General features: G+C 36.0%; 1 protein-coding gene across 1 annotated transcript in view; it reads right to left on the reverse strand.

Moving 5' to 3' along the window:
* Positions 1 to 24,540, reverse strand: part of GABRA3 (gamma-aminobutyric acid type A receptor subunit alpha3) — a gene marked incomplete at both ends in the record, with an annotated part of 207,401 nt that overhangs the window by 78,313 nt on the left and 104,548 nt on the right. Inside the window, one exon of the mRNA XM_080909995.1 lies at positions 2,031 to 2,098. Within this exon, the coding sequence (XP_080766121.1) occupies positions 2,031 to 2,098 (68 nt within the window). The remainder of the gene's footprint in view (positions 1 to 2,030; positions 2,099 to 24,540) is intronic.

Here is a 24,540-nt window from a genome sequence, read left to right on the forward strand (position 1 = left end):
CTTGCATCATTACTTGTATTCACATTGTATTTCCCAGGAATCTTCACAGTTGAAGATTTCCAGCTGGTACTTGTTACCTAAATGAGTTTCAGTGGTCAAAGCAGCCTTCAGGAAAGGGTGAGCAATACCTAGAACTAATATCTAAACTTTCCTATTCAACAGTTCCTCAGCCTCCACAATGGACACTGTCATTCAAGGGATCTTAACAATAATAATTGGGGAAAAAGAAGCTATCAATATGAGAGTGGGGAGGGCACATGGAAGGAGTTGGAGGAAGGGATTGGGAGAGGCAGAAAGAGAAGAAAGAGAATAGAATCGTGATGTAACTATATTTTAATTAAAACACATAAAACAAAAATTAAGAAAGAAAACAGATTGTACAACAACAACAACTAACTTTAAAATAAGATGTGGGGATACTATGAGGAATTTTTCCATCTGTCAAGATCTGTTTTTTACTCTAAAGGGTTAGACAGTCTCCATCTGAAAGTGCCTTTTCACTAAATCATTTGTAGCCATTCTGTCTGTCATGGCCACCTTTGTGCCACCTTCCCATAAATCTGATCATGAAAATGGCCTAATCACTCCTAATAGTAGATAGTTACAGAAAGGCACATGGCCTCAATTCACTCAAATTGGGGAAAGGCCTTTTGATGTCTCACAGTGTTGATATTACAACTGAGGAGCCATGTATTATTTCACCCCATTTATTGCAGAGTTATCATGACCTGTTCAATCATGACGTCTATAAAATCCCAATTACATCCAGTTTCCAACTCATTTCTTGTACTCTGAATTAAATTTCATTTACTTTGTCAGGTACTCTGTTGTTGGCCTGCTAAGGCTCTGGCTGCAACTTATCACCAAAGTCAGTTTGGGATCAACTGTTGCACAAGAACACCTAGAGGAGATCTTTAAAAAGCAGCAGCAATGTGCTTCTCACTCAGATGAACTATATAGTCTTAACAAGGGGTAAAAGTGCTGCTAAAAGAACATTGACTTCATTTGACCGAAACATTTCCTCCTGAGCAGGAAAGATCCACACATTCTACTGCTTTAACTTAATCATGCTGAAGGATATAAACAAATGAGATAACCAGACTTGGAAAGGACAAAGAAAGAAGCCACATGAAGAGACTATGTATATGTGTCATTGGCATCTCTGAGTTCAGATAGTTGTCTGCATGTGTGTGTGTGCCCATGGACTGTTTAGGATAGTACATCAGCTGTGTGGAGTCTATATGTGATTGGGGTATGTGTATACATTTATATGAATGCATTTGTGGATAGTGATAAACGAGTGGCAATGAGTAAATGTGGTATGTTTGTGTGTGTGTGTGTGTGTGTGCATTTTAAAAGAAAACCCATTAAAATTCCATTTTAAATTAAAAATTTATTAGGGCTGAGAGTAGTTTACTAAAGTGCTTGCACAGGGGGGATGTGAGTTCAGATTCTCAGCACCCACATAAAGAGCCGGGAATGCCACATTAGAAGTAGACATACATTGGATATTTATCCAGTGCCCTATTGTTTGGGCCTGATTGTAGCTCTACCTTTGCCCACATCTATAAAAGAACAAATATTTAAAAGTCATTTAGATCCAAACTCTGGGATACTTGGTCCATCCATTGTACTCAGTGAATGAAACAGACTTCTTGGATGGCTTTATGGGTTACTTGACCAACAGTAGTAACTATCACATCACTTTCTTCAAATGACCTGTTTGGACAAATATGCATAGTGCCAGAAAAAAATGTGAAGAGACAGATAATTGCCAATAGAGAACTAAGACAAATTTTAAAGATATGGAAGAAGAGACAGGTATAACTATGTGGCTAAGTGTAGTCTATTAATACAGGTAAAGGGCACATAAAAAAATAAAATTGTTCCAAAAAATGCTAGTAAGAAATGTATGGGACAGGATATCTCCTAAGAAAATAAAGTAGGGTTCTGCTGTGGAAAATGGCAATTTATTTTCTTTTACCCATTGAATCATCTTTCTCTTTACCTTTTTCAGAAACTATACTTACCATGTCAGTGTCTGACACAGGGCCAAAACTGGTCACATAGATGTCTGTCTTCACTTCAGTCACTGCATCTGAGTGAAATAAAGTAGAAAATGTATCATGAACTAGTGTCCCCTTAAGTCAGAGAGTGCAATGCAGATAAGCTCTGAACTTTAGGCAGCTTTTTCTTAGAAGAAGCATCTAACACTGTTTCATATTCCCCTCCCCCAAAATACCTATGTCTCACATATGCTATTCCTTTGCAGAGTACATGTTAGGTTCAAGAATAATTTCTACCATTTTACAGAACACTGGAGATCCTAGAATTCCCAAACATCAAAACCTACAGAAAGCTGTTAAAACGCCCCTGATGTCTCCACCTGCTGGGTTCTCACAATGGCTTACCCTTACCTGTGGTCAATTAAAATAACACTCTTCCACATCTAGAACACAGGACTGTGGCATCTCCACTTCCTTCAAAACCAAATCAGGGAAGAGAAAGGTAAATGGTTCTAGTGATAGTAAGAAACATTAAGGTGTTGCAACAATTAATATCTGATACTACAACCCCTACTCTATGATGAGCATGGAAACAAATATTCACCGTTGTGGCACTACCACCAGACTGAACAGTCTAGGATGATGAGCACAAGGAGGACAACTGTGGATTATGTTAACGAAAGAGATACTTTTGTTAAGTCAAGTAACAGAGGTTTGGAATTAGCTAATGTAACATTATATACTATATATCTATTTTCTTTTATTGTGATATCTGGTTCCTTTTCTGCCTTCTGGTGGACACCTTCCCTGTTTTATTTTTTAATTGTATATTTTATTTTATTTTATTTTTGGGTTTTTTTTTTTTTTCGAGATAGAGTTTCTCTGTGCATCCTTGGCTATTCTGGAACTTCCTCTGTAGACAAGGCTGGCCTCAAACTCAGAGAGATCCACCTGCTTCTTCCTTCCAAGTGCTGGTGTTAATGTGCCATTCATGTTTTATCCTTGTATCTTCAGTGTATAGAATAGGGGATTATTGCTTGAAAGTTAGTTACTGAATACTTTTTTTCAGATTAGTAGATAAATCTCCTCACATATTTGTCATTTAAAATGATGTTTTCTTTGCTGCAATATAAATATATCTTAGACTAGCAACTTATGAACAGTATGGCTCATTATTCTGGAGGGTATGAAGTCTAACATCAAAGCTTGAGTAAACGTGATACCTGCTGAGAGTCCATTCTTCATGGGTGACGCTCTCTGTATCCTCACATAATACAAGGAATTAGAGAATGTGCTAAAACTCCATTACAGAATCCCTTTTCCCATTGAAGGCCAAACTATTCAACTCAGAAAGCCCCTATATCCTACTATTACCCCCATTGGACATATTATGTCAATACATAAATTTTAGAAATAAACATTCAGAACACAACAGATGAGCAGAAAGTGATGTTACACATTTTCTGACTTTCTCTTCTACCTGTCCATGTTATTGAAGCCCAGCTAGACATTTCATAGCTACTTGCCTCAAACACAGCATAAACAACTATAGCTTACTGTAGCTCAATAAAACACATTTCAACCTGCTAAAAACCTCATCATTGCCATAACTAATGTCCCACTCCAGCCCAACATAGGTGACACAAGTTAACATACAAAACACATACGATTTAAAAAATCTTATATAAGATTTAGCATGTGTATATAAGTGGGCCACATTTGTTAATCTATATTAGTATTTTTTTTCTGCCATTGTTAAGCATCTTCATCATATTCTCTCTATTCACACAGCCATGGAGTATGGTCAAAATATTCTTTCTATCTTTATTTTGCACTTGTAAATTGATTTCTCATTGGTCTTGCCATCCATAAGACTTACTACAGTATATACCTCTCCTGGGGCACTGGTATGTTCCATGTGCTCAAAGCCAATGCATTCATCTAAAATCATTTCATTTCCACAAGAGTTTATAAACATCATTTAATATTAATCAACACTACAATCAATTTACCAAAAGACACAATTTACTCCCAAAATTAATCAACAAAAACATGACTCTAAGAATAGAGCTACATTTTAAACAGTTGGGCTTTCATTCTGAGCACAGTCTTCTCCTTAAGCTATTTCTGTACTTGGATCAGCAGAGATTATGCTTAAGAACCAATGATATAATTTATGAAAGTGTGTCGTGAGACATTCAGTGGCTGGTGAAGCAAATATTTTCACATGTATGGTAAGGCACAGTGATTTCTAATTTTTTATGCATAACTACATTAGCCAAAATAGATTAATTAATAAATTAGAATACAATTACACTTGAATCTAACATTGGGCAGGCCATTTTTAAAAACTGAAAAAGAAATGTCTGCACTAATATAACTGTACATTTTCAAGTTGTGGATAATTCCAACAGAGGATTTATCTTACACACACACACACACACACACACACACACACACACACACACACACGCGCGCGCGCGCGCGCGCGCGCGCGAGAGAGAGAGAGAAAGAGAGGGGGGTAGGGAGAGGGAGAGGGAGAGGGAGGGAGGGAGGGAGAGAGAGAGAGAGAGAGAGAGAGAGAGAGAGAGAGAGAGAGAGAGAGAGAGAGAGAGACAGAGAGAGAGAGAGAGAGAGAGAGAGAGAGAGAGAGAGAGAGAGAGAGAGAGAGAGAGAGAGAAATAGTGAGGAAACTTTCCAAGCTGACTTTATGATAGCCATAGATATTTAATATGAAGTGACCAAGAAAGGTCCCCCATCAGCATTTCCTACTTCTAATGCTCCCAAGACCAATCAAGTTCTCAAAACCACAGAAGAAAAGTGACATGACATGGAGGAGCTCTAATTTGAAGAGACTCTGGAATCATTATGGCACTGACAGATTATGGGCTGGATTGAAAGGTTTGGGGTCTATAACTGATAAGAGAAAAGAAAACTATAGAGAACTCAAGAGTGGGGGTAATATGAAGAGTGGGGAAAATTAAGAGCAAATAAAGAGAGGTTATGTATATTCAATAGAGATGCGGCATGCAGTGGGCTGTGGAGCCAGGATATTTGTTTACATCATAGAAATGCAAATAAAAAAGTGCATTGAATTCATGCTATCATCCTTAGGCCTTTGGCCTTATACATTAGGCAAGGTTAAATAGAAATATTTTCTCTAGTACTCTACACAGGATTCCCAGGCTCCAACAGCTCATCTCATTTTCTGGATAAGAAAGGGCATCCCTGAAGCATGATACCCGAGAATACATAGAACCTGTAGCATAATACAGTGACTAGCTGGGTTAGAATTAGGTCCTAACAGTACTCTTGGTGGCATTTTTGTTATTGAATTTCTATGTACCTACTTTACCACCTGGGAAATTGGAATGGTAGCAGTTACCTCAGCATGGCTCTAAGGCCCTAAAAGTTTATGTGGAAGCCAGTTTAGATAGATTCAGTGGTCACTATAAAATCTTTTTGCTATTGCTTATACGATTTTGAGAGTTAGAGCACATGGACCACTCATAGGACCAGCTGGTCAGAATCAAACAAAAGTCTGAAGTCCATGTCTCAGTCTGAGAGGACAGTATTCACCTGACACTCGAGCTCCTGTGTCTGAAGGAACAATGGTGGGGATTTACAATTTCATTTGAATGAAGATAAAGTACAGTTAATTGTACTAAATTATGGTCTTCTCAATAGATACAAATGGTAAATATTCATTAATAAAAGACAAGAGAGGCTTTTCACGTGGCTTATAGATGCTTTTGTCTCATTTTCATTTGTTTTGGGAACATAATTTCCTTCCACTATAACTCTGAAACAAAGGGTAATTTATTATATTTTCCTTTTGCAAATTTGCTGTAGTTTTAGAAGTGATTCAAAAGCTTGAAGTAACTCAAACATACATATGTTGTATAAAACACATACATATGTGCATGTGATCATTAATGCTCACTAATGCTCTAATTGGCAAAGAACATGTTGGACCAAATCCTGAATTATTTCCTTCTAGTGTGTATCTGAAAGAATAATGGTTAGCCAATCATTGTTAGCAAGTGATTACTGTGTTACTGATGTTTTTGATGAGTATGTTGTTCATAATAACCTTTATTTTCCAATTTAACTTCAAGTATATGCCCAAGAAACCTTTCATCTTCTCCTTGAAAACCTTGAATTAAGGCTAGAACAGTGGTTACAGCCGTTATAATTCTTCCTGTTCCACTACCATGTGCATGAATATTATTCTTGGTTCTGGCATTTGGGTACACAAGATAAAATAAGTTTCCTATATTTTTTAAAATTTAAATATCTGCGGAGATGCAACCAACTTGAGCATTGTAGCCTAAAATGTGTTTTTTCTTGTTCCACACTGTGTCCCAACTTCTTTAAACTCTTCCTTCTCTTTTGAGGTGGTTCTGAGTCGCTTCACTTACTTTCGTCTGCTCACATACCCATGGCTCAGCAATTATTGATTCTCTGAAATGCATTTCATGATCTCTGTTTCACAGCTTCATTGAACAAATACACTTTCTAGTAAAGTGATGGGAATTGAATCATTGGCCAAGAGAACCACTGGCCAACTTTCCTGTTTAGATTCAGATTATTAGAAATTTGATGAGAGACAATGAAGCATGTAAAAGTGAGTCTCTATTATGACCAGCCAAGTTTACTAGCCACATGCACTTATGGACCAGGCTTCAGTGACTCTAAGGCGAGGCCATAGAAAAATGGAAATTGATAAACTGTTCTCAGGCTAATGCTTTTTACGTCTCTCCTTGATCAATCACTTCTGGGGAGAGGCAGATGCTGTAAGTATTCATTCATGCCCCTATCCCAGGTAATTCATCTCAGATAAACTCTATGGGGAAATCAAAAAGGTACCTAAGGAAAACAGAGATTAGAAAAGTGTATGGCATCAATGCTGAGCTCAACTGTAAGTTCTGCTATGGATTCACATGCCTCTGAACAGGCAGTCTACAAGCACATATCTAAAATGCACTGCTGGCATTTTGCAAGCTTTGGGTCTGTTTTCTTGTCTATGCTACTCCATCTAGTGTCTTGTATTTAGAAAAACTCTACTAGCCAGCTGCCTTCCTGTTGAAGTCTGTAAATGAGAAGTTAGCATAATACTTATTTGTAAAATAAAACCCAGGAAACATTTAAAGGACAACAATCACACTAACACATCACCTTTAGAACTCTACTATTGTTCTACTGAAATTAATGAGTATCTTGACATTCACAAAAACAATACAGAATAAACTAAAGTTAACATTGCCAGTACACATAGCTAACCCTAGCAGGAGCCACTTGGGAATGTTTACCTGAAATCCTAGCATTTCAGAGGCTGAAGCAGGAAAATACATTTGGATTGGCAATGTGGTTGGGGAGCAGTACAGACTAAGTAAACTCCATAGTGCTGCTCTGTGTCAAAAATAATAGCAAGTAAATACAGCAAATACATTATGGCTAAATATTAATAAAATCTCTGAAAACATGTTAAGTACTTACCTTGGATAGAAGATACAATACAAAGAAAACTATTGTTGTAAGTAGAAATTCAAAAGAACAACCCATGCATCAAATAAGTCTCCTAATGTTTTTTACTTTCTTTGACAAGTTTTCTCTAAAGGAGTAACTAAGGTGGGGTTGTGACACAAACAGCTGAAATTCTGACAGAAACCTCAAATATCTTATTGGGAAAAACAGAGAAAGGAATTCGTGTGGGACAAAGAGTGTATGGACACTCCAGAATAGAAAAATGTTAAGGGAAGTATTCCCCCAGTTCTTCAAGACAATCCTCCCAGTTGAGCTGTATGTGCTCGGCCTAACTTAATCTTAGCATACCAAAGGGTTGAGAAGAACAAAATAATTTAATTCAGTGCCTCTATTTCAGGAGACTTCATGGACAGCAAAAGTATGGAACAGATCCATAGCTGCATGGCAGGCTTTGAGAATTTAAAATGAACTTAGACTTCAACCATTGCCCTATGCTGTCTCCTAAGTGGTACATGAGATAAACCAATGCATTAGATGAAAGGCATAAAACTTTAAGCAACAAAGATCTTTTAAAACAAATGAGATAAAGAAAACTTCTCCATGGTACTATAAGAGGACCCAGGCTTAATGATCAAATATTTTAAATATCTTACTTAATAAGAACAAGGAAGTTTTTGCCAAATATAAAGGAAAAGGACATAATTAAGATTAAACTATAAGATGACCCTGATGTTGGAGAGGTCAAGACTTTAAAGTACTTACCATAACTTTATCCCATTAATTAAATGAAAATACAAAAATGAATAGACAATTCCTAAAAGAGAAACCATAAAATAACCAAATTGAAGTTTCAAAAATATGAAATTACAAAATGAAAAGATCCACTGTCTCAGCAGAATGAAAATGACAAAAGAAAGTGCCAGTGAATATTATGTGAAGTTCCTAAAAATGATGGATGATGTGGTATGGTCATTATTCAAAGCATTAGTGATTCCAAAGCAAAGAAATTAACACAGAGAAAGATTTTCAAAGACATACAGAGACATAATATAATCTTATCAAACTAGTAAACAGAAAAAATAATGAAATTTATAAAGATGATAATGGGAAATAACAGAGTTGATATCTGAAAGACAAACTTACAGAGAAGACAGCAGCACATCTTTGATGTTCTTCCATAAATTACCATCAACCAGTTTTTTATTGAATCTCTCATTTTGTTTTAGTGCAATATTCTTTTATTTTATTCTCTCATACAATCCATTCCATCCAGTTTCCCCTTCCACCTCTCCTCCCAGCTTCTAGCCCCCTTTCAATCTCCCCAGAGCTACCCTTCTAACATTTCCCTTCCAAACAGAACAGGCCTACAAGAGAGAACCAAACACAACAAATGACTGTCCATCCCACATGAGAGACAGAACACCTGACACGATTAATGATACTCTACTATGCTTGCAGACAAGAGCTTAACATAACTGTCTCCTGAGAGGCTCCATCCAGCAGCTGATGGAGACAGAGGAAGTGACCCACAGCCAAACAACATGTAGAACTTGGGGAGTCATGTGGAAGAGTGGGGATAGAATTGAGCAAGCAGAAGGAGTCAAGGACACTACAATAAGACCTACAGGGTCAAGTAACCCTGACACATGGGGGTTTGTAGAGATCAAACCACAAGCCAAAGAACATGCAGGGGGTAGACATAAAACCCCTGCTACATATTTATAGCAAATGTGAAAGTTGGTCTTTATAAGGGTTACCAAACAAGTGGTGTGGGGACTGACACTGACTCTGTTGCCTCTTGTCTGGGTGTGGATCCCTTTCCCCTAGGTGGACTGTCTTGCCTGGCCTTGGTGGGAGTGGAAGTGCTTAGTCCTGCTGTGATTTGATGTGCCAGGGTAGGTTGGTACCCATGGAGCTTTGCCCTTCTCTAAGAAAAGGGAAGAGAGTAATGGAGGGAAGGGGCTGTAAGGGTGGAACTGGGATGAGAGGAGGGAGGCTGTGATGGGGATGGAAAGTCAATAAGTAGGTAAGGGGAAAAGAGACAAGACAAAAGCCTCCAAACAGAGGCTGGACAAGGCAACCGAATAGGAGAAACAGAGTTCCAAGAGCAGGCAAAAGAGTCAGAGACACACCTGTTCCTAATGTTAAGAATTGCATAAAAACACCAAGGTAACCATTATAACATATAAGCAGAGCACCTGGTCCAGAGCCTTGCAGGGCCTGTGATTGCAGCTTCAGTATTGAGCTCATGTGAGCCCTACTTAGTGGATTCAGGGAGCTATGTTCTCTATGTTTCATCCCTCTGACTCTTACAGTCTTTTCCTCCCCTTCCTCTCAAGCTCTGAGGGGAAGACCCTGATGAAGACCTCCAATTTAGACTCTCACGTTTAATGAAGTCTGAAAATATAACAGGGAATTGATAATATTATATACATGACCACGGATAGACATATGATCAGACAAGGCTTTCACCACTGCTGATGTTCAGAATACACAAAGGAGTACTTAAACCAAGGTAGATTCAATTTTCCATAAACACATCTGTAGATTGAACACAATTCCCAAATAATAAGATAAAATAAAACTAAAGCTGTCCCTTACAGAGAGTTTTATTTTAAAAATGAATTGTAAAATGTTCGCAAAAAAAGGACAGAGATAAAACACACCAAATGCATTGTCTACAGTTTTATGGTACTTCCTGAAACTTATATCCTGTATACAAACACATTTAGAAAATGTATTTGGTGTGATTTTGGTTACAGAGTAAACAAAAAGTTCTAGAGAATGGGGTTGCTAGTTGATTATTTTACCTACAGTAACAGTCCATAATAAACTACATAAATTTTGCAATAAATTTTGTTACACATATATAGTTCAAAACATGAACTCCCACCCACTTTTCACACCTTTACATGACAATTAAATAAAAATAGGTAATAGGTCACAATTGAGAAATCTAATAGAGTAAATAAAACTTGATAAAGGAAACATAGAAATATGTCAGAATGTGGAATAGTTTCATGTGACAAGGAACTTTTATCAAGAATATAAATACAAAATTAGTATCAAACCTAAATAAGAAAGCCAAAAAACCTAGTTGAAATTTCTCTAATTATCTATTCAGAGTTTACAAAACCGAATGCATAGTAGAAATCAATTATGTAAAATATGAAAGCAGCAGATATAAATTTTAAACAGAATTTGGTATCATTAGTAAATAACTGGAAGATAAACTTCAAAACCGTTTGTGTATATAGAACACGGTTGTATGTATTACCAACTGCTTGTAAGGACGTGGAGGAGTAAGCCTTCTTGTGCTGTTGGTAAAAATGCAAAAATATATGCTAGCATTGAAAAATATTTTTAAAATGTGTTATAAAAGGAAACATCCCTTTGCCATATTAATGAGCAATGCCACTATTTGTCACAAATGAGTCCAAATTAAGTCAAACAATAAATGTATAAGTATTTACTGTTTCATTATTCACAATAACCAATTTGCCATAAATAAAGTATAATATACATGTTCTGTGGAGTACCAATCAATAAATATTTAATTAATTGTTATTAAATGCAAGAGTATAGGTAAAATTCAAATAGATATCAGAAAGTCAAAGAAGACATACATAAAAGGATATAGCTGCCTGATTCTATTTATACAACATTTGAGCAAGAGCCATCATTGCCAACTTCTAGAAGATGGTTGGAGTGGACTAAATAGCAGCAAAGAAGCAAGAGGACACTTTAAGTTCATGGAACTGTTCAACACCTTTACTGTCTTAGCAATTATAGGTTTATTATGCAGAACAGTGAACTTTGTTGTGTATTCCTTTTCATAAAGACACAATTTTAGTATTAGACTCAAAATAAAAATTTCTAGCAGTCAAGTGAGAGGGTGCCAAACAACATCACAATTACTAAAATAATATAGTATACCACAGAACTGTTTGATACAGATACATATGTAGGCATATAAATATTACAAACAGGTGAAAAAATCAGCTAAAAGATGTGATGATTATGCCCACATTTGTAGCCCAAGGAACGATATTAAAGTTTAAGAGAGAATAAGTACCTTGTATAAAGTCTCTCAACTACAGTAAGATAAAGTTGAAAAGTAAGATTTTCTAGTCCATGATGGAAGAGTTCATGACAGAAATTACATTACATTTATCATGACGGAAATTACATTACATTTATCATGACGGAAATTACATTACATTTATGCTTAAAGAAATTGTAATTTTGTCCACAAGCATGTGGGTTTATTTTTGGATCTTCAATTCTATCCAATTGATCAACCTTTCTGTCTCTGTACCAATACCATGCAGCTTTTATCACTATTTCTCTGTAGTACAGTTTGAGGTCAGGGATGGTGATTCCTCCAGAAGGTCTTTTATTGTTAAAAATTGTTTTCTCAATCCTGGAATTTTTTGTTTTTCCATATGAAGTTGAGAATTGCTCTTTCCATGTCTGTAAAGAATTGTGTTGGAATTTTGATGGGGATTGTATTGAATCTATACCTTTTGGTAAAATGCCCATTTTACTATTTTAATTCTACCAATCCATGAACAATGATATGGAATAACTATTCAACTATTAAAAATGAGGACATCATAAATTTTTCAAGCAAATGAATATAACTAGAATATATCATTACAAGCAAGGTAACCCAAACCCCAAATGACATGCATGCACTTATAATAATAAGTGGATATTAGCCAAAAAGTACAGAATACACATGATACACTTCACAGACTCTTGTGAAGTTTAAAAAAAATAAAAGGAGGAAGGCCCAAGTGTGGATGCTTCAATCCCACTTAGAAGGGGGAACAAAATAATCAATGTATGAAGACAAATGAAGAAACATGGGTGGGAGAGGGGAGAAGTATGGGAGAGGGAGCAAGATCATGTATGGAGGGAGACAGGACAGAAGCCCAGGGGGCCACAAGAATGAGTGAAAATGTGTTGCAGATGTAGATACTTTCACCCAGTCATTGGCCTGAGGGCAGGGTCCCCTATAGAAGAATTAGGAAAAGGACTGAAGGAGCTGAAGGTAATGGCAACCCCATAGGAAGAGCAATAGTGTCAACTAACCCGGACCACTGGAAGCTTCCCAAGACTAAGCCTCCAACCAAAGAGCATACATGGGCTGGTTCATGGCCTCTGAGGACTGCCTTGTCTTTCCTCAGTGGGAGAGGATGTGCCTAATCCTGTAGAGACTTGATGCCCCAGGAAAGGGGGATACTGAGGGGTGAGGTGGATGTTTGTAGGTGTTAAGGGGGAGCACCCTCTCAAAAGTAAATGGGTGGAGAAAAGGGTGAAGAACTCTTAGAGGGGGGACTGAAAGGGGGACAACCTTTGGAATGTAAATAAATAAAATAATAAAAAAAGGAAAATGACAATTTTTTAAAATCCTGCTAGCCTGAAAACATAGCTTTCAAGAAGGCCACATCTGAGATCTTTCAAACCATCATGTAGCCTTTAAAGTGAATGGTAAAGTTCTCAAATCAAACATAATGATAGGGAGCAAATTTGCAAAAGTACCAAAGGATGAGAGCCAAGGGTGAGAACAGCATAAACAAGTGAAAGAATAAAAGGCAGTGAAAGGTAAATATAGGGCTGCCAGAGCTCATGAAAGAAGCTGAGCATGGTTAACAGCAAGTCATCAAAGGCAGGAAAGCAGGTGTCCCTGCTGCAGGATAAGCTAAAACGTTCCAGTTCACACCTCACACAGTGAAATAATAAGCGTCCCAAGACAGAAAAGAGTAGAGGGTCAGGAACAAGAAATGTCATACTATAGGATCACAGAAAAGAAAGATCTATATCAGAGTTTATTTTATTTTATTTTTTTTAAATCTTTATTTTAAAAAACAAAGATAAATGTACAAATTTTAAGCATTTTTTGCATAAAAGTATACAATACATTTTTGTCAGTACTTGGTTTTTTTTTTAAAGGTTTGATAGTGTGATCAAGATCCTACTAGTTACAATGAGCATAAAGTACATGTAAAACAAGATGTAACCTGGAAATAGTCAAAGTTTTCTTGGTGTGTAAAGATTTTTTTTTATTTTTTTACAATGAGCAGACAGTACATGTAATACAGGGTGTAACCCGGAATTTGTCAATGTGTTCTTGGTGGGTAAGGATTGAGCATGACTTTTTTTTGTTTTGTTTTGTTCTCTCAGAGTCTTATGCATTCTCAAAATAATGAGAAGGAACAGATGCAAATCAACCCCTGCATGATAAACTAAAATGAGTTTATCACTTATGTCCAATTCAGTTTTCTTATATCACTTTTATAGGCAAAGCTGTGATGAACATCAGAAAGGTAGAGGACACAGATTCTGTTTAAAACTGTCTTGCGGTGGAAGAGGAATAAAGAAGATGGCCCACAGGAACATGTTAATGTCTAATCTTTACAGAGAGATATTTATTTCAGAAACCATTTCCAAGCTCCATCATACTGGACAACATAGTAGCTTGGACAACAGAAAAGATTCTCTCATTGCTTGCACCTAGGCTACCATTCCATTCTGAAGGCTTTATTTGTTTAATGATGCTTTTCAAAAAATATTTCTTTTTCATGTATATGTCAATGTGCCTACATTAGTTTAGGTGCTACACATACATGCAGGTGGCTGAAGATGTCAGAAGGTGTCAAAATACCTGGAATTGTAGCTTAAGGAATTGTGAACATCTTAGCATGAGTGCTGGGAACCAATCAGGATCCTCTGCTGGAGGGATAAACATCCTTACTATTATGCCATCTCTATACCTCCTAATAACAATATTTTAAAGTGATTTTAGTTACTGTAGATTACACATAAACATCATTGTGCACATCCTCTATATTCACCACCCACCACCTTCCTTTGTTGTCTTGACTTCTCCTACTCATTTCTCTACAACCCCTGAACTGTCTCCTTTCTATTTGATGTTTTTCAGATATGTATATTATAAATATGTATGTTGCCAATTAGAGAACATTTCATAATTTTCTGAGTTTTGTTAATTTCATTAATATAATTATCTGAAGCTTCACATATTTTTAGTAATGACATAATTTCACTGTTCATAATGACTGCATAAAATTTATTTTCCATATATATGCCACATTTCCTTATTTTATATTGTTATTGTTAGAGATACTGGACATTTCTTACAGGGCCTCATGCATATCTTGAAAGTACCGAATCCAAAAACACATCAAAATAATCATCCATCATGATCAAGTAGGTTTCAGCCCAGGGATGCAGGGATAGTTTAATATAGGTAAATTCATCAACATAATCCACTATATAAACAAACTCAAAGGAAAAACCCACATGATCATCTCATTAGATACCGAGAAAGCATTTGACAAAATTCAACACCCCTTCATGTTAAGTCTTGGAAAGATCAGGAATCCAAGGCCTATGCCTAAACATAGTAAAAGCAAAATACAGAAAACCAGTAGCCAACATCCAACTACATGGAGAGAAACTTGAAGCAATCCCACTAAAATTAGGAACTAGACAAGGCTGCTCACTCTATCCCTACATATTGACTATAGGATTTGAAGTCCTAGCCAGAGCAATTAGACAACAAATTCATATATTCCAGGAAGTTACCACCATAGTAGGTTTCCATATTGACCTCTAAAGGTCAACTTGTATAAGTCATCTCTCCCCATTCTCTCTCCCTCTGTCCCACCCTTCCCTACTTGATCCCTCCTGTTCCCATCCCCACTTGCACCCCATCTACCCAGAGAATCAACATCTTTCACAGTACCCACAAAAATATAAAATATCATGGGGGTAAATCTATCCAAACAAGTGAGTTACTTTTATGACAAAATTCCAACCAAGTCTTTGAAGAAATGAAAGAGGATAACAAAAGATGGAAATATCTACGCCCATATATTTGTAGAATTAACAAAGTTAAAAGGGCCATTCTACCAAAAGCAATCTATAGACTCAAAATAATCTTCATCAAAATTCCAACATAATTCTAACAGACCTTGAAAGGACAGTACTCAACTTTATATGAAGAGAGTAAAAAAGCCCAGGATAGCTAAAACATCCCTTCACAATAAGAGAACATCTAGAAGTATCACCATCTCCATTTTCAAGTTCTACTACAGAGATATAGTAATAAAATTTGCATGATAATGACATAACATCAGACAGGTTGATCAATGGAATAGAATACCCAGTCATAAATTCACACATCTATGAACACCTGTTTTTTTGTTTGTTTGTTTTTTTGTTTTTGTTTTATAAAGAAGCCAGAAAGGCACACTGGAAAAAAAGACAACATCTTCTACAAATGGTGCTGGTCTAATTGTATGTCTGCGTGTAGAAGAATAAAAATAGATCCATATTTATCACCCTGACAAAACTCAGGTCCACGTAGATCAAAGACCTCAACATAAAACCAGATACACTAAATCAAATAGAAGAGAAAGTGGGAAACACCCTTGAAGTCATTCACACAGGAGACAACTTCCTGAGTATAACACCAACAGCTAAGGCACTAAGATCAACAATTAATAAATGGGACCTTATGAAACTGTAAAGCTTCAGAAAGGCAAAATCACTGTCAATAAGATGAAATGACAGCCTATGGGATGTGAAAAGATCTTCACTAATCTCACATCTGACAGAGAGCTGATATTCAAAATATATAAAGAACACAAGAAGTTAGACACCAACAAATCAAACAACCCAATTTTTAAAATGGTGTGCAGATCTAAAAAGAGAATTTTTAACAGAGGAATCTGTAATCGCTGGTAAACAGTTAAGCAAATGTTCAATGTCCTTAACTATCAGGAAAAAGCAAATCAAAATGATTCTGAGATTCCACCTTATATCCATCAGAATGACTAAGATAAAAAAATTCAATGGACAACACATGCTGGGAAGGATGCAGAGCAAGGGGAAACTCCATTGCTGGTGGGAGTGCAAACTTGTACAACCACTCTGGAAATCAATTTGGTGGTTCCTTCCCAAAAGGTTGAAATGGATCTACCTCAAGATATATATATATATATTCAATTTTATATATATATATATATATATATGCTGAGCATATACTCAAAATCTACCCTACTACAAGGACATTTGCTCAACTATATTCATAGCAGCTTTATTCATAATAGCCAGAAACTAGAAACTACCTAGCTGTCAATCAATCAAAGAATAGAGAAAGAAAATGTGTTATATTTAAATAATAGAGTATTATTCAGCTATTAGAAAAAAATGTCATCATGAAACTTGCAGCCAAATGAATGGAACTAGAAAAATTAAAAACAAAGCAAAGCAAAAGAAAAAACCCAAAAAAAAAATCAAAAGTGAGGCAACACAGACACAGAAAGACAAACATTGTAGTCACTTGTAAGTGGATATTAGCCATAAAGTACAAGATAATCATGCCACAGTCCACAGACCCAGAGAAGTTAGATAAAGAAGAGGGGTATAAAGGAATGTATGGATCTCCCTAGGGAAGGGAAATAGTATACACCACAGTTTCAACCCATTCATCTTTTCATTGGCATTTAGGTTGGTTTTTTTTATCTGGGTTATCATAAATACTTTGGCAATAAATATGTCTCCAGGTATTTTATGCTAAGCTGACTTTAATATTTTAAAATGTGTATATACAGGAGAGGCATAGCTTAATTACACAATAGTTTCATTTTCTCGTGGAACCCAAATACTGATTTACACAATGGCTGCACTAGTTGACATTTCCACAAGAAATGTTTAGGTGTCTCTTTCACCACATCCTCATGAGCATTTATTGCAGCAATGTTCTTGATGACTTCAGAAAGACTACTCATATATGAACGAAACCAAGAGATCCTAGTGGGAGAATAAAAAACTTTTGCACATGACAAAGCACAACTGAGAAAACTCATCAGAGCTTAGAAAAACCTTAATCCTGATTATACCCATATATCTTATTTGAGAGGCTGTGTTGGCTACATTTATGTAAATTTAATACAGGCTAAAGTTACCTGAGAGAAAGGATCCCCAGCTGAGAAAATGCCTCCATAATATCAGGCTGTAGACAAGGCTGTAGGTTATTTTCTTAGTTAATGGTTGATGAGGGAGAGCCCAGCCCACCATAGGTGAGGACAACACTTGGCTGGTAATCCTGGGTTCTGTTAGAAATCAGGCTGAGTAAGCCATGGAGAGAAAGCCAGTAAGCAGTGCTCCATGGCTTCTGCATCAGCTTTTTCTCCAGGGATATGGAAATATTGTTCTGGTTTTCTAAAAGAGAATTGTAAGTTTTATTCCATAGTGTTACTACCCAAAAATGTTTTTCTCATGTGATGAATGCATAAATTGGTGTAATATAAGTCAAGGCACTTATTCCAGAGTATATAACAATATGGTGCTAAATTTGTAAGTGTAATTAAATTTATTCAGTCTTAAATTAGAATATATCCCAATTATCTAGACCCATCCCTATTTTAACAAAGGCTGATAACTCTTTTTTCTTCTCAGCAATTATTTCAAACAAAAGAAATGGTCTACAGAAGAGTTATAACAACAAGGTATTGTATCACTAACAAATTGATGGTAATAGGTTGATCTTGATCTTTTAAAAAGAAATATTTGCAGATAAGTTATTGTAGAAAGAATCAGAAATTCCCATAAAAATTATTGGTATGAAAACTTAAAAATGAACTCTTTGTTTCATATACCAAATAGAGAAAGATTGAGATATCTACAATGTTGTTGATGTGTCTCAAGAGAATATGGATGCATGACAATGTAGAATATGGAGTATGTCGTCAAATTTATCTAATAAAGTAGGCCATAAACTTCAACAGGAGGATGACTGCTCACATCTTAGGTTCATAACAGGAGTCCACTGGAGATATTCTTGTTATGAGTAAGTACACGAGTAGCATTTTGTACACCTTGACTTATCATCAGTCTATTTTAAAGGACTGTGATGACGTTATAACCCATTTTAAATAAAATTGAGGCTATCTTAAGACTTCAGTAACAAAGACACTCTAGCCACTCTGAACCTCTCTGCATTCCTACTTCACAGATTGTGTGTTTTATTGTTTCTCTATGGGATGTGTTAAGACTATCATCAGCTAATATCTGTTGCACATACAGTCCTACTACACACAGGGAACATTCTTCAAGATGACCCAGTTCTAGAAGCATAGAGTCAGAATCCTTTAATTACAGTTACTCCTAACCCTGGATGTTCACTTATCTCCTGCTAATAATTGTGTTAGAGCTGAAACTCAAAGATTTAAAATAGAGAAAAAGAACATTGAAATTAGCAAACCAAACACTTTTCTGAAACAAATATGAGAGGAATGCTGAATCATATGGCATTCTAAGCCATTTGGTAGTGGTTGATGAAGACAAAACCATGGAATGAATATTTTTTCTACATTACGCACTGTGATGAAATCCATTTAGCATAGATTACTTTATTCAATCCATCTACATATAGTATATTCACAGTTTTGTATAAGAACCCATTAATTAGCAAAAATTATACTTTGTTGCATTAAACATCAAATTGACTTTCATAAGGTATCCAAATATTTGGCAGAATAAAATCCTGCTTCTTAAACAGGATCAAATGAGCTTCAACAGAATGCATTTTCAGAATGCTGGTGGCGAGAGATGTTGTTCAGGCTTCTGAAAGGCCTTGAAACAAGATAATATAAAATACTTGAAGATATTTAAAGTAGACTTCTGGAGGTTTATCTTATGATGGAAGTATTGTTCAAGTGCAAGCAAATAAATCAACGCCTTCAAAATCGTGACCAACTGCAAGCAGAATGTTTTAATCAGGGTTATAAAAGTAGGGACACTGAATTTCTTGGCAGGTTTATTCACAAAGAAGTTCAATATGCAACTCTCAGAGATGATAAATAAGTAATGATTGTCCTTCTAGAAGGGGAATAACTTTAGAAAAGTTGGAATCTCATTCAGGAGTTAACATTCTGTACCTCATTTACCAGTTCACTGATACAAATATCTGGATTTATTAAAACTTCAAGAGGAATGATATATAATATATAGAATGATATACATGGACTGATCATGTTTTTCAATGTATCTAGAGTATACTCCTTGGAGACAGAAACAGCAAATGCCACACTTAATTTCAGACCAGCTAGAGATTCCATACTAAGATGCCAGGTCTAAAAACAGATAGTGGATTTTCCCACAGAATAAACAAAGCAGGGCTCATAAGGGCTCAGAGACTGAAGCAAGAATCATAGAGTCTGCATGGGTCTGACCTAGTTCTTGTACATATGTCATGATAGTTTAGCTTGGACTTTTTGTTGGACTCCAAACAGTGGGAATCAGGGTGCCTCTGACTCTTTTGCTTGCTCTTGGGAACCTTTTCTTCCTACTGGGTTGTCTCTGTCTCATCAATCCTTGATAAGAGAGTCTGTGCCTTCTCTTATTGCATCTGTTATGTTATGTTTGGTTGATACTTCTTGATGAGGCTTTTGTTCTGTTTTCTAAAGGGAAATTCATGAAGGGTAGATCTGGGGAAGAGGGGAGGTAGAGAGGAAATGGGGAAAGTGGAGGGAATGGGGGTTCATCTGCAATCAGGCATTGTATGATAGAAGAATAAATAAATAAATAAATAAATAAATAAATAAATAAATAAATAAATAAATAACTGATTATGGATTGGATATTTTGGCATTTTTAAGTGCTGGATGAAAAAATTGAACTTTAAATTGAAAAATCATGAAGTTGAGAAACATAAAGAGATTGATTCAAGGTTTCCAAGAAAACATCAAAGTCCATCTATGAAATTTTGACTATAAAAAGCAGAACTGCTCTCAAGACAGACTCTCACTGAAGATGGTGTGATTCTGTATTTCAAACTTCTAAAAAAATGACAAACAAGTAGAAAATTTCTAAATGGTTGTAAGATGAAAACAATACACTAAAATCACATTTCAAGCAAAAGCACCTTGACTTTCTAAACCAATATTGCCAAATTGAAATAAGCTGAAGAAATATTACAGGAATATCAGAAAAATATTACATACTAATGAATTTTAGAAAGATAGAAAATGTCTCAGTATGGCCTACATATTCCAAAAATGCCAACCACTGTAGATGGTTTTTCAAGAACTATACAAGAAAAAAGACATATAAATGATGCTGAAGATAGAAGATTGCAGACAGGCATGGTGGCACATCCCTTTAATCCCAGCAGTTGAGAGGCAGATGCAGGTGGATCTCTGAGGTTGGTGTGCAAAACAAGTCTCAAGATAGCTACAGCTACACAGAGAAACCCAGTCTCACACAAAAAGAAAAAAGATCATGAAACATCCCTTAATATGACCCTTGATACATTCTGTAATTGGAGATAAGGCACAAAAGGAATGGGCTATTCTAGGCATGGGTTAGCACTGTACATCATTTCTCAGTAGTGACACCAGTTTCAGTTTTTAGATACTCCTAGAGCAGATGTAGAGATACCCTAGGAATCAACTGAGGAAGGAGAGAAAACTCAATCCTTAAAAAAATATAACAGAAACTGGGCATGGTGATGCCTTTAAGCTCGGTGCTCGGGAGGTAGTGGCAGACAGATTTCTATGAGATTTGGGCCACCCTGAGTTCCAGGACAGCCAGAGAGACACTGAGAAAACTCTGTCTAAAAGAACAGACAAAATAATTATTTCATTGTGATAAAAAGGAAACAAGGTTGTGAGGTGTTATGAAATTGAAAATCTGATATAATCATCTATATGTACAAGCTGACAAAATCCAGGGGGAAATCTACTCAAATTCTACTTCTGGCAGGAGAGCACAAGCGGCTCTCCAAACCTATTCTTCAGTGAACTGGATATTTGCTTTTAAATGAACATTTGAAGTCTCTGGATTTGGTCCTAATAGCATACAGAAAATGAAAGAAAAAATATGTTGGAGAAAATCTACAAATTTTAATAAGGGATGCAAGAAGCCATGGTGTTTAAAACAAGGGCTGAGCTATTCTTGCCTATCGCCCTCCAGGCTCAGTGAGACAGAAACCATTCCACACCTGTGCATCCATCTTTCACTGGAGGACTATTCCCCACATGGGCAGGATTTCTCAATTAGCTTGTGCTACTTGTTGCTGAAACTGAATTTTGGAAAGCTTTGACTTGGAAGTGGTCTTCCCCTTTGTTCCCCAAGACACTACTTATGAGGTAGAAACTCTAATGTACATATAAATTTGTAGTCCCAAATGCCTTTTATTTTGGCTGAAAACTAAGCTGATAGGATCTTTGCCATGGCTAACACTCCTAAAAACAAGAGCTCAACTAATAAACATGCCTCTCAAACAAGAGCTCAACTAGTATAATGAAGATGCCTCTCAAACAAAATGTGTTGCTGTTTAACATTCAGCTATGGAACAGAAAATAGTAAATCTGTGCCGGAAAAGAATTTACTTAATTTGTAATGAGGTATGCATTTACAAAACATAGAAAATTGTGGTAAAAGACAATGTTGTGGAAATGGGAAGAAGATCTGTAGGAAATTGGGCTATGCTCTAGACTTCCTAGAGAAGCTAGAAAAGGAATTAGGAGGAATACTGTACCTAGAACATATTTTACATTTCTAACCCTTGTACTATTGAGAGACAGAGACAGAGAGACATGTGCACAGTGGAGCCAGAAGTCAATATCAGGTCTACAGCTTCTTCAGTTGCTTTCCACATTGTTTTTTAGACAGGGCACTAACTGAACCTCAGACTTGCCTCTTCAGCCAAACCTGGTCAGCCTGAGGATTCTCTTGTCTCTGCCCCACTAGCACTGGGATTACATACATGCATTATATGCCTAGATTTCTAAATGGGTTCTGAGGGATCAAAATGAGTTAGTTCCTTGTTCTTACACAACAAGCATTTTACTGACTGAGCAATCTTCCCCAGACCTGCATCAGTTTTTGAAACATTTCTCTTAGGTTAGTACTGTTATCAGGAAAGAAGAAAAACTGTTGGGCCCCAAAAGGACAATTTATGTAATCATTGAAAATCCCCTTTTACCAGTCATAGAATAATATTCACTACTAATGGTGAGCTTCTATCCTTTTGCCTGACAATCACCCACCCATCCCAGAAATTTTACAGTATAATATGTCAGTGGTAAATGTTTCCTTAAACGTCTTTCACATCTGAGAATGCTTGGATCATTTATGAAAGTGTTGTGATGTTTTATATCAAAGGCAATTCAGTGAAACCAGAAAACCAATGAGACCAGTAGAGTTAAAAATTTCAAGAGCAGCTAATTAAAAAAAAAAAAAGGAAAAAAAAAAAAAAAAAAAAAAAAGCAGTGAGCTGAACTCTTAGAAACATCCCAGGTTTCTAATTCAGTCTCTCCAGAGGACTTTGTATTATAATTTCCAGAAGCTAGATTCAAGAAGGGATTTTTTCCAATATTATAAAGAAAATAAATTTTAGAAGTCAGAGAACAATTTGTCTCAAAGGGATCTCAATTGTTTCTCCAATTCCCTAGTAAACACCTTTAATAAGAGATCTGCTTGCTACAGAGACAACTCAGAGTCAGAAATGTATCCTAATTCTTCTTCCAGATGGATGTGGTTTTGTATAATACCCTCATTAAGAAGATGCAGAGAGAGACTATAGGTTATATAGTAGCAGCCTTTATGTAGACATCAAAACATAATAAATTATTGGGTTTAGAAAAACATTTATTGAAAGATTGGCAAGGCATGATGGCACACCTCTTGAGCCATAGCACACAGGAAGCAAAAGTAGACAGACCTCAATGAGTTCAAAGCTGGTCTCAACTACATAGTGAGTTCCAGGGCTGCCAGGGACACATAGTGAGATCTTGTCTAAAAATAAGAGATCTTAATAGATAAAGAAAATGCACTTGATAAAATTCAACCCATCACCTAATTTTAAAATTATACATACATGTGTGTATGTGTGTGTGTGTGTGTGTGTGTGTGTGTGTGTGTGTGTGTGTGTGTATTCTGTTGACATAATGCTAAACCAGATAAAAGCCAAAGCTTTCTCTCTAAGATCAGGAATAAGCTAAAATGGCTACTCTCATCAATTTTACTCAAGATACTCCTGGAGGACATTGGCAGAGTAATTAGAAAAGAGAAAGAAATAAAGAGCATCCAACATGGAAATGCAGACGTCAAATTGTCACTTTGTAAGTAAAAATGATCTTATATGTAGAACAAACAAAAATGCCCTATTTTCTACAGAGTTGCTATATGCCAATAGTGACTTACAAACACTGAACAAGTAACAGATCAGTTTCATTTGTAATACTTATAAAGTTTAGATACCTATCAATAGATGCAACCAAAGAGGCAAAGGATCACTGCAGTGAAAACTACAAAATGAGGAAAGAAATTTAAAGTACACAGAAAGTAGAAATTATCCCATTTCTATAGATTGAAAGAATCATAGTTAAGTTATCCATACACCTAAAATTGTCTGCAAGTTCAATACCCATCATATAAAATACAAATTAAGTGTCTGAAAGAACTAAAATAACCCTAAAATCATGATATTACATAACATCCCAGGAACTATGCAATTCCATGTACAATGCATAAGGCAAGAGGCATTGTACTACCAGACTCTAAAGGATACTACAAAGTTATGGTATCATAAGCAACAGAAAACCACTGTAAAAAATATTCACTAGCATAAAATAGACATGTAAGACAGACAACAGAGTACTGTAATCAGTACAGTCAAATGATTTGAAATACAAGTATTGTGAATACAAATTGGAAAAAGTATTTTCATTCAATTGTGCTGGGAAAAAATGGATATCAGAAATCAAATTGAATCAATATTTATCAGTAGTTACAAAATGAAACTCAAAATCCTTAAGGATTTAAGGGCTTTCAAGTCTTACTTGAAAGCATAAAATTACTAGGAAAACCCGAGGGTAAACACTAGATCATAAAAATAAGCAAGATAGAGAAAAGAAGAATATTTTGACAATTAAACCTCAGACAGTAAGCTAGACTACACAAATAATTGAAAAGTTAAAACATGAAAATACTCCCAAGTCATCCA

This window comes from Micromys minutus (assembly GCF_963924665.1).
Source record: "Micromys minutus genome assembly, chromosome: X".
In the NCBI taxonomy this organism is placed as follows: domain Eukaryota; kingdom Metazoa; phylum Chordata; class Mammalia; order Rodentia; family Muridae; genus Micromys; species Micromys minutus.